Source organism: Abramis brama (assembly GCF_963993115.1).
Source record: "Abramis brama genome assembly, chromosome: 12".
Taxonomy (NCBI): domain Eukaryota; kingdom Metazoa; phylum Chordata; class Actinopteri; order Cypriniformes; family Leuciscidae; genus Abramis; species Abramis brama.
Genome location: NC_139974.1, coordinates 28301494 through 28326507, shown reverse-complemented (window position 1 = coordinate 28326507; position 25014 = coordinate 28301494). Strand labels below are relative to the sequence as shown.

General features: G+C 39.7%; 1 protein-coding gene across 1 annotated transcript in view; it reads right to left on the bottom strand.

The window, feature by feature from the left end:
- Window positions 1-25014, bottom strand: part of jarid2b (jumonji and AT-rich interaction domain containing 2b) — a 103544-nt gene that overhangs the window by 35096 nt on the left and 43434 nt on the right. Inside the window, exons 2-3 of the mRNA XM_084130065.1 lie at window positions 15491-15626; window positions 10789-10900 (exon numbers count right to left, since the gene is read on the bottom strand). Of these exons, the coding sequence (XP_083986191.1) occupies window positions 10789-10900; window positions 15491-15626 (248 nt within the window). The remainder of the gene's footprint in view (window positions 1-10788; window positions 10901-15490; window positions 15627-25014) is intronic.

The window sequence follows — 25014 nt, the reverse complement described above, 5'->3', positions numbered from 1 at the left end:
ACCAAATCGTGCCGAACAGGAGGAAGAGTTGGAGGGCTTCCACAAACAAAAGCACATTGGCGGCGCCAGGGGTAAAAGGGACAACCCCTCTGGTGTCAGCACCTCCCCCCTCCCCCCCAGATCACGAAGCATCAAAGCATTCCACAGCGGCTGGAGTCACTCCTAATCTCAGCAGCAGGCTCTGGCTCTCTCCGGATCAGATGAGTGGAGCAGGGGAGAAGCTCACAGGGAGGGAAGAAAAGAGATGAATGATTGCAGGAGGGAGATGGATGGAGCCATGAAGAGAGGGCAGGCACTGATAGACCCCGGGGGCAGAGATGTTTGAGTTTTAAGAGGAAGAAAGGGGAGGAGGGGTGTATAAAAACCCTTTGTGTGCAACAGTGATTCATTCAGCTTTTCCATCATGTGCATGTATTAACATGGAGGAAACTTTAAGATAACAGGATTGCTATCAGACGAGAAGCACAGCCCTCGTGGATCCAACATAATGATCAGTAGAAAAAGAATGAACTGGAAGACATGGTAAATAAAGGTATCTTTTTGATGTGTTGGTATGGATCACACCTAAAACCTACACTAGGCTAAATATTTGTATTATTATTATTAATAAATATATTTAGAACAACTCAACCTAAATAAATAAATAAATAAATAAATAAATAAATACACCTAGCCCACAAATAAAAAAAGACCCATAGATGCATTTTAGTGCATTTTATATGGCAAAAACTGTAACTTACAGTAGGCCTAATTTTAAGCCTTACTTAACTGACAAATCCTGTAATCTTTTGATATTCTGATAATGACCATACCATGATGTCACACCATGATGTGACTGCAGAACAGACACTCATAATTCTCAGCATGTGTATGTGTAACATGCCATCTATTTGATTTGTATTGTTGGAGATAAACAAGCACTGTAGATTGACTGTGATCTCTAACATAGTTTACTTTGAATCTACTCATTCAAATCTGCTCAGTACACATCCCGTCATTGTTAAATCCATCTTCTGTCATGCCCAGCTGCTCTATGCTAAAGGCTTCACTAAAACTGCTTGGAGACACACACACAAACACCTGTCAATCAAAAAAAAATAAACAGCATACAAAGTATAAAGAGAATAAAATACCCTTAGCTAGAGTCATGTCTCTTCGCATTTCAGTGTAGACTTGAAAAACATGAATGTTGCTCTGATGGTAAGTAAATTCCTTATTGTGGTGGTATGATTAATAGCATTAATTTTTAATCACTTTATTTTATTTATAATTAATCACATTAAATAAACATTTAGTGTTAAAATAACAGTTGTAATTTAAACTATTCTTACTACTATGTTACCAGGGAAGGGAGAAAGTAATGAATGATAAAGAGGAATGGCCAGTTTTTCCGTAAAGTCAAACATCTTTCATTTTCTCGCTGGCTTCTAGTACACATGCTAACTCTCTCTCTCTCTCTCTCTCTCTTTCTCGCTCTCTGCTAAAACTAAACAGCTCCAGATGGGCCACATGGTCCTGATAAAGTCTCTCAGCAGCCTCTGCCAGTGCGGAGCAGCTGGCTCCGAGAGCACGGTGAGGAGCCAGCGGCACATGTGCCGGGCAGCCAAGAGAGCGCAGGGGGATCCCTGATTCTGGGTCATTCATGAGCTCGCTCCAATAAACAGTGCTGAAATGATAATTGCTACAAAATGGTGACAAAGCAGAAAAACAGAGCGTGGGTTGGGTTAGATGGTCAATAAAAAAAAAATAGGGTAAATATAGGTAAACAAATTATTCTTTCAAATTAGTACTTTGTAATTATTGAGCCGAGTCGTTTTGCTAAATATTTCTAAATCGCTCAACTGTGTTTTATTTTAGGAGTAAAACGGTGAAGTGGAAAACGCTCAGCAAGTTACATGGATTCTGTAAAATAATGCGTTAATCAATACATTTTATATTACCTTAAGTGAAAATGAGCTGCAAGATCATTTAAAAAAATGTTTATTTTATTTGTGACGATTTAAATGAATCATTTTTTAACCTTTTCAATAAAACGAGCCACCTGAATGAACTGATTCACTACAATTTATCTAAAGTATTGTGTGGAGTTTTTAAATGACTTTTTTTAATTGAGCGAACATTCAGTTTTTAGGCTAATGGTGTAAAAAACAAAAAAACAAAAAACAACTACACTAACGTTCAAAAGTTTGGGGTCAGTAAGATTGTTTTAAATGTGCTCACAATTTGCAATGACCTGAAACAGTAAAAACATTAATATTGCGAAATATTATTAGAACTTTAAATATAAAAATAAATTTCTATTTGGATATATTTTAAAAATGCAATTTATTCCTGTGAAGGCAAAGCTGAATATTCAGCGTCATTACTCCAGTCTTCAGTGTCACATGATCCTTCAGAAATCATTCTAATAATTATGTTGATTTGCTGCTCAAGTAACACTTATTATTATCAATGTTTTAAACATCTGTGGCTGCTTAATAGTTTTCAGGAAACCATGATACATCAGCATTTATTTGAAATCGAAATCTTTTGATCAATTTAATGCGTCCTTGCTGAATAAAAGCATTAATTTCATTACTGACCACAAATTTTTGAACGGTAAGGAAAATATGAATTGAAACTCAAGATTCAATTGAGAGAATACAGAGAGCTGAAACACTGATTAAGTAAAAAGACTAGTGAAAGATGCGCTCTGACCCTGGGCTGGAGAATAAATGAATGTGATTTTGATGACCCTCCCTGTGGAGCGCTCTACATCAGAATAAACTTTAGACCTGCAAATACACCCCAGCTAATTTCTTATTGCTTTTCTGCCTACCTGAGTCAAGTTCTCTGCTCAGAACCATGAAAGATGGTTTGGTATTGGATTGACCTTTCACCTTGCACCCTACTGCTCTGCCTTCATATATCAGCACATTAGTCAGGTAAGCCCAAAGACGTGGGGTCAGAGAGGTCATAAGGAGAAAAATACAAACCTGACTCCTCAGGGGTAACCTACAAATGCCACCGTTCATCACATAAAATACAGCTATGACATTAACATTCAGCTCAGGAGAATAAAAATATGGATTTGTGGAACAAAAAGCCTTTAGCATCTAAACACACAAGAGATTCAATTATAAAGGTAGATATTTCTAAGCCATCATGTTTTGGCTTAAGTGCACTGCATCACCATTAAACTTGCGACCACTAAAAGCCTAATATCAGCTCTTCGCTCAGCACCACAATCATTTTACATTAGCCTGACAGTAAGAAACTTACAGCAGCTGTAAGCCTGGCTAACTTCTTTACATAAACACTTGAAAACCCCACCTTCAAAAACATTTCACAAACCCAAAAGTACAAAACGCTTTCTGATTGGCTGGTTTCAATCAGGAATCAATTCGGTGTTCACATGCTATCTGAAACATGCCTCTCTCGCTCTCTCTCTCTCTCTCTGCATGTGAGGCTGTGCTCACAGATAACCGCGGATGAGTCCCAATTTCCGCCTCTTCTTCCACGTTTAAAATCGCTTGAATGTGTAAACTGTGAGGACAAAACACGTGCAAATGATAAACTAACTCTTTGACGGTTAAACGTAACAGTTAATCCGCGAATCACATGAGTGCAGAACCGCGGTGCCTGGTCCGCACAGATCACGGATCAACTGCAATCCGTTGCACCCTACACATTACAGAAATAAAATGGCCTGTGAACAGTTTCACATGGACTTGTCAGGAAACATGTAGAGGCCAAGCCAAATTTGAGTCAACATCAAATTTCAAACTTAGGACTTGACCGGTAACAGTAATGAATTCTGTCATTTAAAGTGTAAAAACAGAAACTACTGAATTTTCATGTCAGCCACAAACTGTATGTTCTATTTACAGGCCTATTTTAGCACTCTGTTGCTTTAAAGGCGATCATGAGTGTGTTTATATGACTTGTGGGCTACAGGAGGCATTTGCAACCGAAGCGGCGCTCACATTTACTCTGGGAGGTGTTACTATAAAGTTCCTGAACGAAAACGGCTTCCCAGAGCTGCTGCTGGACAGGTGCCGAAATGATACCAGTCTACATAATTCATTCGCTTTTGATTTCTCTAACGGCAACTGAAGGCTGTTTGTTACATAACAGAAAGCGTAAGCTGGCGAGGCTGTGGAGTGAGGAGAGAAAGAGACAGACAGAGATACCGGTACTCCTACAAAATCCCTGTCTAAATCCTGTGTCCCCACTTAAGATGTCTGTTACTCTTTATATAGAGCTGCAACTTAACCCAGCCGGTGTGGTTTAACAATAGAGCAGACGTGCTGCGCTCAGACAGGTGGTCTCGACTGGCACCGAGCCAGATGCTGAGGGCCCACGCCACCCTCCCCTCCGTTTGAACACATCCGTCTGCTGCTCATGCGTGATGTCACACTGATGCACCCGAACGCTAACGCTGTCAATCACTGCCGGGCATCATTAATACTGTGCGAAGCTAGAACGCTTCGAGACAAAAAGATGAAGGAAACCGAGAGCAAAAGGACACATGGAGCTTTTAATGCATAAAATCAGAAATAGATTTCTGCTGGATCATCTCTAGTGTTTTGAATGTTGTTATAAAGTCAGATACAGCTTTTTTATGAGCCTGAACTGCCATCTTAAACAGAAAGAGACCAATTGACAAAGCAAGCAGTGCCACTCAAATGAACAGTTCACTCAAATGAATAAGAAAAATCTGTCATCATTTACTCACCCACATGTCTCATTACTGTATGACTGTATTTCCTCTAAGGAACAAAAAATATATTTTGAGAATGGAACGGTCATCAAAACTGGTTGGTTTCCAACATTCTTCAAAATAACTTTTTTTGTGATTGACAGAAGACAAAGTCATACAGGTTTGGAACGACTTGATGGTGAGTAAACAATAACAGAATTTTTATTTTTGAGTGAACCATCCCTTTAAGAGCAGGTAAATCTCCTGTAAAATCAATTACACCATAGTAGACCGACATGCAACAAATTTGTAGAAATGGTGGCGCATTTAAATAATAGTGCATTCATTTAAATAATTAAAATCTTTTTGAACATTATGAACCACAGTGCAGGTAATACTTAAAGAACAATTGTAGAAAATATGTATACTCGTAGTTTCCATTAGTCCAGACGTAATGTACCAACTATATCATAGATAGCAAAGTATAACATCCAGTTCTGTTCGCTGATATCCTGTTTATGCTACCAAGTGTCTCAAACAAAAATCAGACTCTCTTTAACAGATGCTATGACCCTCGTAAACCTGGGCAAAATATGTAGACTAGTTGTTCTTAGCTCATCATAACAGCCTGGCACCTTGTGAACATGATTTGGTTCACGGTGGATGGACAAAAACCTGTGCAACATGAATCCTCGAAACGGAGTAAAGCCAGACAATGCGTTTGTTGTTAATATGCATCATATGGTCCGTGAAGAGTGAGACTATGGGCCTGTTTACACCTGGTCACTTCATGTGTTTTTACTGATCATATAGCTATCTGATTTGCTAAAACGGTTCCATTTACACCTGCCACAGCCACAGTCCCCATTCACTTTCATTGAATGAAAAAGAGAAGTAAAGACATTCTGCTAAATATATAATTTAAATATCTTCTTTTGTGTTCTGGGGTAGAAGAAAAAAGAAAGTCATACTGGTTTGGAACAGATTGAGGTTGATGAATGAGTTCAATGAATTCAAATGACTAGATTTGAATTTTTGGGTGAACCATCCTTTAAGAGCAATGTTCATAACTCAGAGGCATTGCCAAAACAAACCCACAGCTAATGGAGGATGGCTGCCATTCAACACTGCTCTCAACATGGCAAAATGTTTTAGAGCAAATCAAAAGACAGGAATCAGAACGACCGCAAAAGCATATCTAGAAAAACACAAGTGCCGATGTGTATTCAACTCACTCAAACCATTGAGCATTATCAGTTACATTAAAATCACATACCCTAACACACCTGGCCACAGTAGCTGAGATTATGGCCCACTGCTCCCACTTATCCTGCCCCAACCAATCGGCAGCCACAATTGTCTGCTATGCAAATACCTCAGCCTGAGACCTCGTACACAGGACATTCCTGCCCTGTGAATCAACTGGAGTTTGGAGCCAAACTGCCTACCTGAGATTCTTCTTCTCACGCTATACCTCTCAATTCATCGCTTTGTGCGGCTCCGAAAACATGCGTCACATTCCAATCATGTTTAATCGCTCGCTTATCGCAGACATTGATCTGCTGTACCATTAGAGTGGATTGGAGTATGTAGCGCAACCAGCAGATTTAGAGGAAAATCAATGTGGCTATTATAGAGCCATATGTACTGAAGGCATGATGTGTGCATGAATATGACATTTTTAAAGTGAAAGTAATACATTTGAAAAGCAATATAGTATGCAATGTGTATACTGTGCCAAGTGTGCATGGAAAACTCCACAACAAATCACCAACATAGTATACAACCCAAAAACACTGCAATACTGTATTCCATAATGCAATGCTCTCAACTACTGTAGAGAGAGTGATTTTATACTATATTTTAATACTTACATATACACTACCTTTCAAAGGTTTGTGGTTGGAAAGACGTTTACGTTTTTTAAAATAAGTCTCTTATGCTCAAAGCAGCATTTATTTGATCAAAAAATGAATACATTTTAAAATGTTATTTATTCGTAGGATAGGGATCATCTGAATTTTCAGCAGCCATTAAACCAGCTTCTAAAGAAACGTTTCTTAAAATTAACGTTGAAAAGAGTTTTTTTTTTTGTGTGTGTAAACTGTGATGCACTTTTTTCATGATTCTTTGACTAACAGAAAATGTAAAAGAACAGCATTTATTTGAAATAGAAATCTTTTTTAACATTATAAATGTCTTTACTGTCACATTTGATCAACGTGAATGCATCGTTACTGAAAACAATTATTCATTTCTTTCTAAAAAAACAAACAAACAAACAATTACTGACCCCATACTTATCACTTACAGATATATAACTTGACTACATTTAAACTTTGCGTGTTGTTATAACACTTGACCTAGGAGCAATGTGCTGCCTGTAGAGTTGCACTGGTGAACACTGACACGGATAGTGTGAAAGGAATTAAGAAATACGCTAGTATTTTATTCTCAACACAGCAAAGAAATGTTTGTAAAGGCGGCATTGGCCCAACACAAAAGAGTAATTTGGCAACTGAGCAGCCACTACACAAACAATTCAAACAATTCTCTCTTTAAGAAGGGTTCTCAAACAAGTAAACACAAATACACACTAAAAAGGACAGGCCTCTTCAGCGCCTGCCACATTTGGTGCCCCCTAGTCTCCTCTAACTGGGGTTTTGTGTGTATTCAGTGCGTCTAGGCGACTGTGATTTTAAACGAAGGATGGGAAGTTGCTGCTTTGACACTTGGCAGAGCTTGGAGGCCTCTCTATTTCCCAATCCTGGGAATGCAAACAGCAGTCTTCTCCCAAACGGCTTTCCACGTCCCTCCCCTTGCAACCTGGCCAGCCCCTGCACCTGTGCCTCTGTCTGTCTCTCCTCCCTTTCATTCTCTCGCTCTCTCACTTTCTTTTTTGGGTTTATTGTAGGCCAGGTGTGACAGACGTTGGCACTGCCTCAATCAGACTCCTTGTTGTCGTCTTATGTGGGCAGCAGATGCCTAATAAGTAGCCCAGCATGCAGACACACACAAGTACACAAACTTCCAACACATTCAAATGTCCAGTATAGGACGCCAAATGTCAGACAAGGAGTGATTCATTAAAGGAAAAGCTCTCCAAAAACTTACCATTCTGACAATTTAATCAACCACATGTAGTTTTAAACCTGTATGCAAACTCTCTTATGTGTAACACAAAAGGAATTTTGCATAATGTGCTGGTTGCTCTTTTCCATGCAGTTACAATGAATATATATATATATGGATGGATGGATGGATGGATGGATGGATGGATGGATGGATGGATGGATGGATGGATGGATGGATGGATGGATGGATGGATGGATGGATGGATGGATGGATGGATGGATGGATGGATGGATGGATGGATGGATGGATGGATGGATGGATGGATGGATGGATGGATGGATGGATGGATGGATGGATGCTCATAAAACTCAAAAGGATGGATGGATGCTCAAAAGCTCCATAAAACTTCATAACTTTGTGAGAGTTCATGGGAGAAGTAGTGATTTCCAATCTGTGAACAAATCATTCTTTTGAGTCAGATCATTTCAATAACTCATTTGATCTTGCGGAACAGATCTGAATGATTCATTCATGAATCACATTGATTTGTTTCTTGAATTCAACTGAATCAAGATAAGCAGTTCTAGAGTTAACAACAAGAATAAAGGCGAATAACAACTTGAAGTTCAGTCTGTTCCTCAAATCTGTCATATGGCTTCAGAAGACTTGGAATGTAATGCATAAGTTATATGGACAATTTTTAAGATATTTTTATGGTGCTTTTGTGTCAAGCTCTTTTTGAAACTTGAAAGTGTACATTCATTATAATTACATGAAAAATTCCCAACATTTAAAAATGTTTCTTTAGGAGTCATGCTGGATTGGAATAACATGAGGGTGAGTAAAAGACAGAATTATTATTTTTTGAATGACTTGTCCCTTTAAGACCAGGTTGTAGGCAGAGCTCTTACCGGCCCACAATACTTTACCGATTACACTGCATCTGCTGCTCTTTGTCCTTACTTGCATCTCTGCACTGCCCATCTCAAACTGTCTCTGTCTCTTTTTCACCTCCCACTCGATCTGTCTCTCCACAAAAATCTGTTTTAATGATGATGTCTACAGGACAGCGCCCTGATTAACTATTATAACAGGGTATTAAGTGACAGGTAAAGCAGCAGCAGGTGCTGCACGCTGATCTTCGCCCGCACACACGCTATTACTCTCTTGCGTTCTCCCATAGGTGCTTGTGGCTTGATAGACAGAACCCCCAACAGAAGGTCTCTGTGAATGTTTCTTTCAGGAGGGGGTTGAAACGGACATCTGCTGGGGTCTGGCCGCTGCGATGTGGAAGTGCTGCGTTGTGTGGTGTTCGGTGGGCGCCGGGCAGCGTCGTCTTTGAAGCGGCGCCTGCGATTAGAGCTGTTTTGTTCCCTCGAAGCCGGTGGTGGGATTAATTCAGACTCTCGAGAGGAAGAAAAGCCTCTTCAGCGGGCCTACGCAACTGTTTGTAAGGGGGTTTATGGCACGCCATGAAAGTTGTGCCATTAAACAGTGGGCTTGATGAATAGGTCTTCCATAATGCTAATGCCACCCATCTATGTGAATGTGTGATTGAGCATTGAATGTGGCCATACACTCAGATCAAAGTCAAATCCTGTTTGAAAGGAGATGGGCAATGAGCTCAAATACTGAGTTATAATGCCAAGAACATAAAAGATGGGAATTAGAATGAGGTAAACATTTAGGCAGCTGCTTCACAGGTAAAACATTTTTTATATATATATATATATATATATATATATATATATATATATATATATATATATATATATATATATATATATATATACACTTTTCAGTAGTAAATGACATATTTAGAGTTGACAGTTCTCCATGTCAGCCATCTTGGATGATTTTATTTCACTGAGATTTCTGCAATGCATTCTGGGATTGAATTATCTGAAAACTATAGATCTGATATTGTAGAACCTGGCCAAACAAAGGCATATTGTTCTCATTAAACTGCACAATTGGACACAGTCACTTCTTTCATGACCATGCAAAAAAAAGATTTCCATAGAATAACGACTTATTTCTCCTACAAAGCAATAAAATGCCTTTGCGTCCGTTATGAAACTTCATAATTCATTGTAAATTCAGGGAAAAGAACGACTAGCAGCCAACAATATTCTCAATTTCTCTTTTTGTGCTGCACGTAAGAAAAGATACAGGTTTGAAATGATGATTTAATGATAGAAGTTTCATTTTCTGTGAACAATTCCTTCGAGTCCTCCACTCCACCAATAAATATCACACAAATCACAAGACGAGCTGCTTTGTCGGAATCCAAACACAACTAGGTCATTTGATGAAAAATATGAATCAACAGCACAAAGTGCACTGCAAGCTCAGTGTGGTCGGGGAAATTAGCAGTTTATATTTATCCGATTGAAAAAGACCCATAACTTGTCTTTCTCACCATTTTCCAGCCAGCGTCTGCCTTAAAGGCACAGCTAAAAAAAAAAAAAAGAAAAAAAAAAAAAAGAGCCTATTATGTTTCTTCACCAAGCTGCTTGCATCCCTCCTCTCTCTTTAGAGCTTTTCCAAATCACAGATTACAACATCCTAAAAAAATTACACGCTGAATAGTTAATTACCGACTGCACTTGGACACATTAACTCTCTTGCTTTTTAATTAATAATTAAAAATTAAAAATGTTTAAGCATGTCTTAAAGTGACTAATTAAAAACGACCATGACAGCAATTCATTTTAAAGAATTACCACTTGTTACAAGGTCCTCAGACTCCTTTAATGAAGCAGCTTCATTTTTTTTCTGACTGTCATTTTCTGCTAAATAAAGCCAGAAATAGAAACAAATGGGGAAATTAAAAACAGGAAGTCTGACATCTTCAGTAAGTGAAATATCTCGGTCTGAGAACGCCATACTTGTGTCCTAGTAATGTCATCTCTTTTAATACTCTCTACAACAGCTGTTTTTAAAATTGTTGCCTCAGCTGGATTTACCCGCCAGGGATCCAACCGACTCTTTAACACTGACCTCTGAGAGAGCGAGAGTGGGTCACTCACCTCTTTTTGGCCGGGCCGCCCTCGCCGCCTCCATCTGTGTGAGATAGAGACCCGTCCTCTTTATGTCCTCCCTTAGACCCACATCCATTCAGCTGCCCATTTGACAAGGAAGCTGTACAGAGAGAAAGAAAAAACAAAAAAACATGAGAAACAGTGACAACCTACAGATGCAATGCATCATGTATTTTAACTTAAGATGAAATATCACCGCAGCATGGTTTTATTTTAATCATGCAATGCAGAACTGAAATGAAGCAGGAGCAAAGGGTAAACGGGAGATGGTTTACTGTAGAAGCAAGAAAATTGTGTAATGTACCAGTATTTCATCTGACAAAAGTCAACGTAAGACTTTGAAATTGTGTTTTTACCAATGAGTTAACTTGTGCAAATTCAAGGTTGTAAAAATGGGACAGTGCATCATTACACAAACAATTAGGGAGAAAGTTGGTGAAGTAAGCAGGATATCAGGCTTAGCAGTAGTATTGGTTATAATTAGTTGCAATTCAGTAGAGTAGTGTTTTCATTACTATTCTATTTATTTAATACAATAATTAATATTTATAGTGGAAAACTAGGTCTCCGCCTCTCTGTCTCGAAACTCCATCTTAACGCTACTGGGTTTCAACTGGCGAATAAACACTGATTAATATCATAAGCTTTTGTTTCACGTGTCTGGAACTGTTATTGGTCTTGAAAACAATGGATGTGATGATTACAATTAAATGAGGAAAAAGAAGTAATAAAGAAATAATAAATATTTCACATTAAGAGTGAGAAAAATATTTATTCGGGTCAGTATTCAACACTGGGAAACGGGTAAAACAACATCTAAAGAGCTCTGGCCATTAACGCTAGATAAACCAGGATTACGAAGTTAAAACTTCCTTTATATGGCTCAGCTGATTTAATTTCCGTGTTTAGTAACATTCGTTAAGTGAATATCCAGAATCACCAAACATTCCCAGAGCTGGACACCAAATCTCCAACAAGCCGGTAAAACAACTGGAGAAGAAAGAAACTACAATAAAGCTGCAATCCAACACATACATGAAACACTATAAAATTGCTTCTCTCTCATATTCGGACCAACATGGCTGAACTTCAAAGCATTCAAGTGAAGTCTTAAGAGCTCTATTCCCATAAGACCAAACATTGTCTTTGGGAAAATTGGGATGGTTTCATTTAAAATAGAAAAGCAGCACAAAAAAAAAACACACACTTGTGTCCTATTTTCAAAACGACTCCTCAAGTGCAAGAACAAACAAGCTCGCGAGCCTCTGCCTTCATCACGACACGGGAAGCCAAAACCAGAGAGAGCCGGCCAAGCCAAGCCAACGTGGGTGGAGAGGGATCAGATGTAAACAGCTTAACGCGGGCTGCTCGTTTCCCGCGCCGTGTTTTACATATGTTGGTCTCACTTGAGTGGCTGTGTGAAAGACAGTCGGAGTCTTGTGGAGCCAAACGTCCTGTCTCTCTCTCTCTCTCTCTGTGTGTCTCTCTCTCTATAGGCCGGGAGAGCGTGTGACGGGTTATTAAGCGTCTGTCCTTCAGGGCCTCTAATCTTTATGCGTGTTTAACTAAGCCCGTAGCGTCTACGTCCACCTCCTGGTTTCCACAGAGAGTGGAATGTTGCGTGAGCAGTTTGGTGTTATGATGTGTAATTAGTATTAGCATTAGTTCATTTAGAAGAGGAAAGAGAATGTAGAAATGTGGTATAGAAGTGTATCGTCTCAGAACTGATGCTCAAAATGTAAATCACAACACAAAGCACATCTAGACTGAATTACGACACTAAAGGACACAAAGCTTGTCCCTGGAAACCTGCCGCATCCTGGTTAGGAGCTATTTCAGTGGCCGGTGACCTTGGCCCAGCCCTAAACTGATCTGAGAATTAAAAAAAGACGTGCATATTCATTATATCTTTACACTTCCCAGTTTCATTAACCCTATCATATTTGATACACAAATTTCTAAGGCCTCCATCAATGTGATCAAAACTATGCTGAAAAACCTGTTGTACACAATCTACAACATGCATTCTCTTGTCTGATTGATAGTTCATACTTTTCAGCAAGTAAAAGGCCTTTAAGTTTAACTCAAAATACCCACCGTTCCTTTTTGCTTTGAAACCTTTACTGATTTTTATCAAGTACGAATAAGAATACCTTTTATCATGTTAGAAGTATTTTAAAATGAAAACGTGCCATTTAAACATAAGCAACTACACAAAATTGCATACTTTTGATCAGTCTGAGGGTTTTTTTCTTCCTCAAGAATGAGCTCCATATTGTCACTTTATAACAATGTATGTATCATAAAAACCTGATGTATCATAATATGATTCTTCAACAACAACAACAACAACAACAACAATTGTCTAAAGGTTCAATAAACTGCTCCATTAAAAGAAATGATTTTACTGACTATTATGTTATTCTAGGAACAACATATCATGGGAAAAAAGGATTTGTGTTGACTAGTTGGCATTGTTTACCTCCCAGAATTTTACAAATAATTATGGCAGGCGTATTTTTACTTAGTCTTAAAGACACAAAAGAAAAAGAAAAAGAAATATTCACATGCTTTAATTTTAAGGGTTGTAGAGAGGTGGGAAAATGATCCTGTAAAACTCTGCTTGACTAATATTGCAAGTGGGGTTTGGTGCAAAAATAATATTACAAAAGTGTAAAATACACCCCCTTTAGTGATAGGATGTATGGTCTGTTGCGGCAGACGCAGTTGTTTTGGCCAAGATAGACTGTTTTTGTCCTCTTAACGTTGCCACAAAATGGACGCCAGTGCCACATTGTTTGGAACACAAAAGCTAAAACATGTACTCAGACAGTCCCCTTTTGTCTGTTTCAGGAGCTGCCATCACATGGAGTTTGGTTCCTTCACACGTGGGAAGACTCTCCAACACTCACGGATCTGGGCCTGGACTATAATGAGCTTCATTTAAAATGATCTGAGACTGTGAAAACAAAAACAAAAAACAAAAACACAAAACACAAAACACAAAACACAAAACAAAACAAAACAAAACAAAAAACAAAAACAAAACAAAAAAACAAAGCAGAAACAAATAGAAAACATAAAACAAAACAGAAACAAAGAACTATTGGATTATTGCTTTTTCCTGAGATAGAGTTGTTAACAAGTCACAAAATGCTGACACGCTGACAAACAGTGAAGTGATTCAACAGACAAAAAAAGTGTCTATATATACAGACAGACATACAGATAGATAGCCAGATAGATAGCCAGATAGACAGATAGATAGATAGATAGATAGATAGATAGATCATGCATTATTGCTAATGTACGGATGGAAGCTAAATCTGATGCTGATCCTTTCATGTCAAAACATGCTGAGCTTTGGCATCTGTGAACAAAGACTTTGTGTATCACCCTTCATTAAACACCCTACGTTCAAAGGGATTACTGCTGCCCTGAGGTAACAACGCATCGTTAACGCATACGAAAACAAGAAAACAAGATTAAGGGCTGTTGTGATACGAGCATATTATCAGTTTAAGAGATTATTCAGAGACTGTATATCTAGCCTCCTGCCATAGTCTCAACAGAAACCCCTTCAGCTTGATCTCTCTTCATGTTTACATGGGTTTTGTTTGAAATGCTGTTGTTAGTGCCACTGGGATGAGCTTTACCTGTCCCCGGCCGACCACCAGATCAGATCAGAACAAACTTTGTTCAGAGTAGTTGAGAAAATTGTTTGCAAACAAAACAAAGTTGTGAGAGACTACAGGCCATTTGATATGCTGTTTGTCGACATCAATCGTTTAGCAGACGAAGCACTGAAAACGTCTGAAAAATATATTTAGAAAATATTTACATTAGACGACGAACTCTGTTGTTAAAACAAGACTTGATCTAGGACCTTAAAAGTAACATGAAACCGTGTTTGCAACAGTTTTACCTCTGTGATCTCAAATATTAGTGAAACAATACTTTACTAGAAAGTTAACTGTAATACATGTTGACATACTAAGTAGACTGAACTTCTATTTCTCACAGCCTTGTTTTGTGAACATCAATTAAAATGCGCTGTCTTCTCCAAGTAAAGTCTTTGAGAAGCGTCCTCTCACTTCTGACAGAAGCCAGCAAGTGGTGAAAGGGAATAAAGTCTCTCATCTGTTGTATTTCTTTTATTTTTCTTTCCATTTCCCAACTGAGTGATAAAAAGGGTAAGCCCATATCAAGAAAAGGCTTTCCCCCTCGTCTATGTGTGGCTGTGCAGACTCGTACGTATGAGGCCTGTTCTTTGTTCCCTTTAGAGTCTCAGAGCTCTTTTTATTAAAAGCTCTGACTTTCTGAGGCCCGTGTGAAGTGAAATCCCACAGTGCCAAGCTGCAACGTCAGACACGCTGCTATCAGATGACTTTGAAAGCTCTGAAGTAACCTGGATCATATGGCACTTTTACACATATACTCACTGGAAACCTCCTTAGGAACTTCCTTTGACCAGACAAAAAATAGATGTTTACACTGTACTGAAAGGTAAAATGCTAAACCGAAGTGAAAATATGTATATTTGCAAACATTTGATGGAAAACATGCTCTAATAACTGAGATTTTAACAATCAAGTGATGGTACCAAACTGGTGAAAAACTGAACAAAAACGTACAGTTTAATATGAGTGTTTAGATGCTCAGTGAAGAAAACATTGAAAGTGTGTCTTACCATTAGGTCCCTTTCTCCCATTGCTGAGGCCGTCACAGAGCTGGCGCTTTTGTGAGCTCTTGAACTCCTTCAGTGAGAGATAGAGCACCTTCCGCACCACCCGCTCCTCCGACCACGGCATCCCATCATTATCATCCTGTAAAGAGAGAGATGATCAGCACTATAGTAGAGAAAAACATCAATGCAGCTGCTTGAGTAAACAAATAAAACCAATCTACAGCACTTTTCCTGTTGCACAAATTGTGATGTGTTATTGTGATGGTTCATGATGACATAATTTCCCCTATTCTTTAGAAACAATTATTTGTTTGATCTTGGGACTATTTGAAAAATTGCATTATCTTTTAGAGACATTTTAAAAATGGAACAAAGACAAGAGCTTCCTTTCCAAAAAATACAATTTCCTATCCAGACAACAATCCTTGATAATTCTGAATCTATATATAGAATCATTTGCAACAAGACTCACACAGGTCAGTGCGTGAGACAACAATCCTTGATAACAATTCTGAATATATCTATCTATCTATAGAATCATTTGCAACATGACTCACACAGGTCAGGTTCTCACAGGCATGCTATAAATAGCAAAAGTGTGCTATAGAAGTTATTCTTTAAATGTGCTTAACTGTAGACCTTTCCCCAACCGGTAGTATTATTTAGTATAGAATTAAAACTGTAGTGCGCTCGCCAAATTTAGTGCCAGGAATCATCAGGATTCTTCTCTTAAAGGTCTTAAAAAGGTCCAGAAAGCTGTGAATATATATATGCTATAAAAGCTGTACAAAATTCTGTACAAAAGCATAACAGTCCACAGTTAAAATTGTGGACTGATTGAAATGGGCATTGCAATGTCTTAGCAGTCAGACAAGAGGAACTAATATGTATTGCAACACAATTTCCTCTGTTTGATGTCAAAATGGTCCTGGCGATGGGAACAATTAAAATTACACTATCATTAATAGATTAAATATTTAGAGCTTTGACAGCAACTGTAATACATTACAGAATGACTTGGTCATAACATTGATGTAAAAAAATTAGGATTTGGCACAAAACAGCAAAGGTGAATTTAAATGGAAGGACTTGAGTAAATTACTAAGTTGTGTATATTTCAGTAATGATTATTAATGTAATACACTATCAAGACAAGGCAACCAAAACAGACTCAACCATCCACTTTCAATCTGCTAGATTTGCAAGGGAGAACACCGTAGCAAATTATTATATATTTATATATATAGCGAGTACATAAGTTTCAGTGGAATTCATCGTAGATGAGATGAAAGACACTAGAGGTTGCACATATGCACTTGTTAACATTCGGAGAGCCAGTTAAATTGTTATTTCCCACACACTGCTTCCTCCATCTCAGAGCACTCGTCTCGAGAGGGGAACTACAGACATTCCCATGCCGTTGTGTTATTCACAGTCACTGTACTAAAAGAGAAGCATGTCAGTTAGACACACACACAAAAAACACATTTTGACCTTGGTTAACCGTTACTAAATTAAATCCGGGAAAGAGATCTCTTTGTGTGATGCTTTGATGTCCGACAAAACACAAAAACACCAAACTAGACTATCATTTTCTGGAAATGTAAGTGGTGACTGCATGTGCAAAACTTGCCTCCACAATGCTAGGGTGTAGCAGGTGGATGTCAAGGAGATACTATGCCATTGCCATGGTGTTCAGAAGGATTTTTAGCACATTGCTATGTGTTTGCTAGGGCGTTCTTTCTGAAGGATTTCTGAAGAATCATGTGACACTGAAGAATGGAGTAATGGCTGCTGAAAATTCTTTAGCACCCCGGTGAGTAATGGAATTAGCATTAAGCTAGTATAACCATTGTTTGTTTACGGTCTTGTTTCCGGAAGTCAGTCACTAGTTCAGTCTTCTCGATGACATCACCGATTGCACACACGTCGTTAAAGACGGCAAGCGATGATTGGTCGGGAAGCAACGTATAGTCTGACATGTTTCTTGTCCACGACATGACAAGAATTTAGGAGTCAAAACCGCATAATCTGACACAGTTACTATCGTAACAGACAAAAATATTGTGTAGTCTGAACCCAGGGTTAGGAAACAAAATTATTGAAATACACTAACGCCAAATTATTATAAAAGACATAAAACCTTCAGCAAGCACCGCTAATTCTGACTGAAAGCTACCATGCTTTTTTTTGTGCCAATTTAATGATTTCTAAACATAAACCTTGCCAAATCTTGAGGAAATGCCCAATTAGAAATGTAAGGTTTGCACTGTGGCATTGTTTCCTGTGGGGTTAAGCAGAAGGCGGGGCTTAGTGAAACAAAAGACATGGGAGTGTTTGCATGTGCATGAGTTCCTGTGCGGGGGCTGACACTGACAGGTGAACATCAGATTTCCCAGCAGACATGTCAACAAACACACACACACACACCTCGAGACTCCTCTACGCACTGATGCGCTGCAAAAGCCTGACAGCAGCTGATTGGGCGTGTGGTGTGTGAAACCACCAGAGCACCTCGTTAGAGACACACACACACAGACAGAGCGCGGCTCAAAATAGCCTGCATGCAAAGCCGCAGCTCAACCACAGCACAGTTCTCACAGACACAAGAATTAGCAAATGATTCTAAGAGTCAGTTTAAAGAATCAACTACATATTATTGCTCTGATACGCTGCGGCCAGGGTCCTATGCCAAGAGACGGCAATAATAACAGCGTGCGAGTGTGCGTACAAGCGCTCCGCGCAGACGGCAAGGTGGGCTGAAGCGCTCAGAGGCGTGATGCTGTCACTGGATCCCAAGAGCACAATCCAGCAGGCTGCTGGGTAGGCAGCAATTACCCCGCGCTCACTATCACCTCGCGGTCTGGCGTCGAGCCAGCGCTGCTCTCTGAATAGAGCATTACTGCTCAGAGCACGCACACACCTCTCCGTCTGAAAAACTCCTCTCTCAACTCTGGGAGCCGACCACGAACGCTTTGCCTTCAAGTTTGTTTTCTTTTCTCCTTTCCACCCTCCTTCTCCGTCGCCCCCCCTTTTCTCAAAGCCTGGCAAACCGCCAGAGTTATTTCCTTCTTGCGCTACATATAACATTCCAGCTCGGAAAAAAAATGCTGAGCTGGATACTGGCGTTAACAGAGCTGTAGGAGCGCAGTACGACTCACTAGTCTGCAATAAAAACAGCAATCAGAAGAATGGAGCGATTATATTTCGGCCTTCAATGTTAAAACAAATGACAAGTCTCAGAGGCTGTGCACAACTACAGATATTCAGTGTTAGATTGCGTTTTTGAAGCGTCCATTGATGTGCAAACTGACAAGGCTTCTAGGAGTCAGAGTAGAAGCTAATTGCAAAGTTCTGATAACTGAACATATGGCAATTCACCTTTCTCATGAGCGTCACGTTATAAACATGCTGATCTCAGAACAGATCTCTCAGGAACATAATAAACATTAATTGTGAAACCAAACAAAAAAATTTTTTTTCATACAGTATGAGAGTATATAGTAAGTAGTATGTAAACTGCATATACAAAAGTATGAACAAAAGTATATGTACAATATAAATGTAAAACACAAGTATGTGTTGCATTGTTAGTCTAGTCGGAGTGGCCTTTATATAGGGAATCAGCATAAAATGTTCAGCTTGTTCTTAACTAGTCATCTATTGTACTGACAGAACAACAGGCCAAAGAGAATTTTACTGAGCAAGTAATCCAAACTTTAATTAAACTGTCAACATGTTTATAGCTAGCTAACTGAACACCACAAAATTAAATTCAACAGCATTTGAAGGTCACTATTGCCCCTCCTTACACACTGGTTTGTTACAGACAGTGATGCACGAATGCAATGTGTTGACAAAAGCATTTGCATACTAGCATGTAGTATGTTTTCTGGCCCAAAGTATACTGTATTTGTATACTATTATACAGTTTGTACAGTAGAGGATGTGTACAGTGCCTGTGCCATAAACTTCATTAACAGCATAGTACTCGTGTACTGTAAGTGTACAAGAGATACCCACAATTCTAATTAACGAGTACAATGATATTTTGTAATCGGTCATAACTTCTAAAGAGAAATAGTGCAGAAACTGGACAAAGTCGTGTGATTTTTTGCACATGCTATCAAATGAAGTACACACTGAAAGGCTGTACACTAGCGCCCGTTACAAAACTGAAGTATACTTTGGACTTTGGATCATATACAGGAAGCTAATCTGCACAAGCACACACACAAACTTGTTTCTGTCAAACAAAACTTGTAAGAAAGACAAGCATCAGAAAACTGTTCCTGGCAGTTACCGTGATGATGCCAGGCTCATTCATAGACTGGCAGAGTTGGTTGGCAGCACCGGTATTCAGATGTGACGAGACACCGAGAGCTGGCACAAGCTAACAGACGCCACTTACCCGCGCTGCACGTACGAACACTCACCCTGCTTCCCAAAACCCCCTCTGCTCCATCCCGGAGGAGCTCTGAGCCTCGTTAATGAGCACCAGGAGCACATGGGTGTGTGACAGAGCGAGGAGAAGTGTTTCTCATTCACACACATTCATGCATACAGACCCATCACATAGACGGCCCAAGTGAGACTTGGGGCTCCTAGCATACTTCAAGCATTCCAACGAGGACATACACAATGAGGATGCAAGATCCCCACTAGCCAACAAGACACACATCACTTGCTTTAGGTAAATACAAAGTTTCTTTTCGAAGGTTTAAAGACCCAACAGAGGTTAAATGAACACAGAGCATCTGTCTGTAACCGCCATTGAGCATGCATTTCCTGACCTGTACAGCCAGAGAAACTTCCTTTTTATTGCAATCTTATTTTGCAAACATCCCCTCCAGACAGGCTGTTCAGCAGCATTAGCTTACCCTGAGAGCGACTGAATCTAGAGGTACATGCACACACCACAATGGACAAGACAAAAGCTCTGTTAATAAACTAGTTGATTAACAAAGCTGACTATATTTAGCTTTAATATTTTTAGCAGTACTTCTTTAAAGGGAATTCATTTACCATGTGACTTCAGAGTTTTACTTTGCTGAATATGCTTTAGTGTGTTAACAGTCACAACCAGCCAACAATCTGCTAAGCATGCTAAAATGTGTTACAACCAACCATCAACATTAAGTTTGTAACAAATCCACTAGATTATACAATAAAACAATTTTCAGCAAAAATGTACAGACTCTAAAAATGCCACGGTTCTTGAACGTACATGCGTGTAAGGTAGCTTCAAAAGAAAACTTTTCTAGCAACTATCCAATGACAAAATCTTTGCTTTAGAAACCTGAACACTGAAGAGTTCTTCTACCAAGTATCAGACAATCAGATCGTAGAATGAATGTACATCATATTAACATTGAAGAAAGCATGAATGAACAAAAGATGAATTCCTTTATCTGCATGTAGGAAGTTCATACGTCTTCTTTCCCAGATGAATATGTAATGACAATGGATTCATTAGCAGGCAGAGAGGGGACAATACTTTCGCGAAAGGGCTCTTTTAAAAACGCACTGGAAGCCTGTTCAGATGAAAGACGCTAAATATAGCCACACAGTCCTGGATCTTATCAACAAAGAATGTAGGCCAAGCGCCAACTGAGATCTTTCTCTTAACATCAAGAAATTTGTTATAACACGAATTCCTCGAAAAAGAGAAGGGGGGGAGGCCGGGAGAGATGGCCTTAAAGAGCAAAAATATTAAAGCGCTTCTTCCTCCCTCTACACGTGTCCTCCAGATGTTGGAGGAATAAAAAAAAACAAGCACACATAGCGGTATTTGCCTGAGATTTGGGTCAGCACCGCAGAGCGTATGTCTACGCTTGTTTGGTCTGCCGTAAGCAGATTTAAGGTGATTGGTTTGAGAGCGAGGCACAGCTAGAGTCAGCCATGACAAGAAAGTGCTTTTGTTTTGTTTGCTCTGAGCAAAAGCAATGGCGGGGATGACAGAGAGAGGGAGAGAGGTGATCCGGTGCGGGAGACCAATAGAGGCACCCCATTACACCCTCTACTTCACTGCATTGGAATGTCCGCGCAACACACACTCTACTGCAGAGCCAAGGGAACCTGGAGCGTTGGAATTGCTCAGCTGGAGCATGATCCTCCGGAAGCAATTTGAAAACCTTGCAACTTTGCTTATATGGTTCTGCATCCATATTTTAGCCGAAAACACGGCTCTTTCAATGGAGAAAGACGCTTTTTAGAAAGAAAAAAAAACATGGTACACGGACACTGTACATCAGGGCTGGGCAACTCTGGCCCTCGAGATCCACTTTCCTGCAGAGTTTAGCTCCAACCCTGACTAAACTCATTTGCCTGTAGCTTTCAGGTAATCCTGAATACGTTGAATTGCTTATAGCAGACTCACATCGTCTCAAATTTAAAGATTGGGACCCCTGACTCCTCTGCATGTTCTGTCCAGTGGGTATGCTTGCAGCGACTGTGCAGGGTTGCAAAAGGAAGTCTGTGTCGAGACAGGATAGCCTAGGTCATCATTTCAACTCCGCTCCGCTGATCAGCTTGGCACTGGTGCTGTGCCGCGGGCAGCTTGCAGATGGACAGCACAACCAAGCTTAACATGCTTGAGTGACAAATTGCCATCGCCAGTTACTGCTGTCAAGTGCGGAGCCCTGGCCAAAATGTAATAGATTTATAAGAAAGCAGTGCGTTTCGTTTTTTTTACAGAAATAAATAAATGCCAGACTGAATTACAGGTTATGGGAGAGAGGTGGCCGCCTTCAGTGCTACAGCTGGTCCAATAAAAAGAGGCTTTATCAACAAAACCTCCATACACGACAGACCCGGACTGGGGCCCCACAGTTTTTTCTACAAGCAAACAAGAGACATAAGCTGGCCAGGCTTTTGCTGATGAATTAACAACAGATCTGCACCTCAGCAGCCTCCTGAAAAGCAGACAAAGAGGGGAAAGAAAACAAGATGGAAAGGTACACAGTCAGAGAGATAAAGCAACTAGAGAGCAGTGCTTGAGATGATGATCAGTCATGTGGCAGTAAATCAAAGATCATATAGGCCAGGGGTGTCCAGTTCTGCTCCTGGAGGGCCACCTTCCTGTAAAGTTTAGTTCCAAACCTAATTAAACACACCTGAACAAGCTAAATAAGGTCTCGTAGGCTGTATTCGAAATGGCCCCAAGTCACTCACTATTCACTACATTACTCCACAAATATAGTCAACTAAATGAGTGAAGGAAAAGCACTGCAAACGGCATCTTTTGGCAAGACACAGCATTTAATTTGGCACAACACTCACAGTACATGGATATTCTCTTGTGGCTAGCCGTTGAGAGTACATCAAATGTACACATTATTTAGGGTGCGTTACAGGACTGAATTGGTGTAGCCTACTCCATAATACCCACTTTGGTTTCGGACATAAAAAAAAGGGCTAAATAGATATAACTCTCTGCTGTGGTTGATGAAATGTCCTAACAGCATAGGAGAGGCTAAATGCAGGGTATTAGTGCAGCATAATTCTAACCAAATGCTCTCCTTCAGTGTGAGTCTGAACAGGCCTGATATCTGTCCCAGGCTGCAGGAGACCACACACCTAAAGAAGCCTCTAACTGCACTTTAAACATGCAACAAGGACCATGTGTTTAAAAGGATAACACCATACAGTCATGTGCAATTAGGACTGATCAATATTAAACCATACGACAGAAACAGGAAGGAGAGCTCAGAATCGGCTAGAAGAGCATGTGGTCCGCCTGCACTCTCTCAAATCTAAAAGACATGTGACCTCTTGAGCTGGACATGAATGGTTGTTTGCATGAGATGAAGGGAGTTGTGTGTCTGATGTAATGTTGAACTTAGCACAGTGGCCTTGTAACCAAGTTCCTCTGATGTGATGTCATAAATTGACTGAACAGAATTCCTAGACCATAAAACTACTCTCCCACACACACAGAGTTTTCCAAGCAGGCGCAAACGGCTCCAAAGTCTCCCAAAAGGGTTGAAGAACCCAAATTAGGCTAACTTGATCTATTAAAATAACTCAATATTTGAAGACACCAACCACACTGCAGTAAAGCCTGTGTTTTGTCTATAATTCTCCACAAAATTACATAAAAAAAGCATAAAATCTCAATCTTGCCACATAGCAAACAAGACTGACACCAGTCATTTTGTAGGACCAATGTTATATATTTTATATAGATCATTTAGACTGATAGATCTTTTTTTTCCACATTTTGTGGGCGGATTTGGGGGGAAATGTGTTTAAACTAATTAGCCAATGATTCATTTGCCAATTAATTAAAACTGCAAATATACGTAATAAACACATAATTGGGTTGGGAAAGTGTAGCATTTTTGGGAATTCTGACTGTTCTGCTGATATCTACATGGCTTTCTGAGGATTTCAGCAGGTGCAGATTCACTGTCTAGTCATGTACTCACAAACCACACAGTGTCTCAAAAAGCTGATCGTGTGAGTTTAAAGTGTGCAGAATAACAGACATGCACGCACCCGCAAACACACACACACACACACACACACATTAGCAGGAGTGTTAGCGCTCTGGACAGAGGCAGCAATGTGTGACTGGAAGGAAACCCCACACATTAGATGTGTAAAGCATGAGAGATCTCAGAGCTCACAGTCTTACTGGATCAATACACTCAACACCAGCAGAATGAAGGGAGATTATAATGTAGCTGTCAATGACTAACACACACACACACCCCCCCCCTTATTAAAGCAAAATATTACACATGCACGCATACTGTATGTTTACCTATATACATTTATCTAAATGAGGACACATCAGACTTCTATTGTTTTTTATAACATAGCCTAGTTACTAAATCGTAAATCTACCCTTAAATGTAACCTTTTTTTTTAGATGACATTTGTGGAGAAAAGGCCTTGTGGAGTTGGTTCAGAGATCAGCCTTATGAAACTGAAGAGTTCCTGTCGGCATTGTGTGAAGTCTTAATGAAGCTCTGCTAAACGCGTTTATAGCACCACACCGTAACCAAACACCCTAGACCCCCACCTCTCCATGCCTTTAACACCCTTTTTCCACAATTTATAAAACCTCTCCTTCACATTCTTTCTTTTGATGACAGATCGTCTAATGGATCTGACAGGTCGCCCTACAGCCTGTGCAAGCCTTTAATAAATAAACACTGAGATTTCTCCACTCCGGCAGCAGTTGGAGAGGAACAAAGCTAAAAATCAAAGAGTGTAATCAACATGGAGGGATTTAAGAGGAAATGCAACTCTTGTTTCTCCTGGGTGGCACAGGAAGATGTGTACAAACCCACAACAGCCATGCCACCCACCATAACACAAACACACACAGATGGAAGGAAAACAGATTTTCAAGTGTGTGAACCAGTTTGTGCTGAAGGTTGGGCTTAACTGATTGATAAAAGCATCATGAGAAGGGACCGTAAAAAACATTTAGCTGAAAGACTTTGGAAAATGCTCCCTAAATATAAATATATATTTTGCTGAAAAAGAACAAACAGAAACAATTATCAACTTTTACA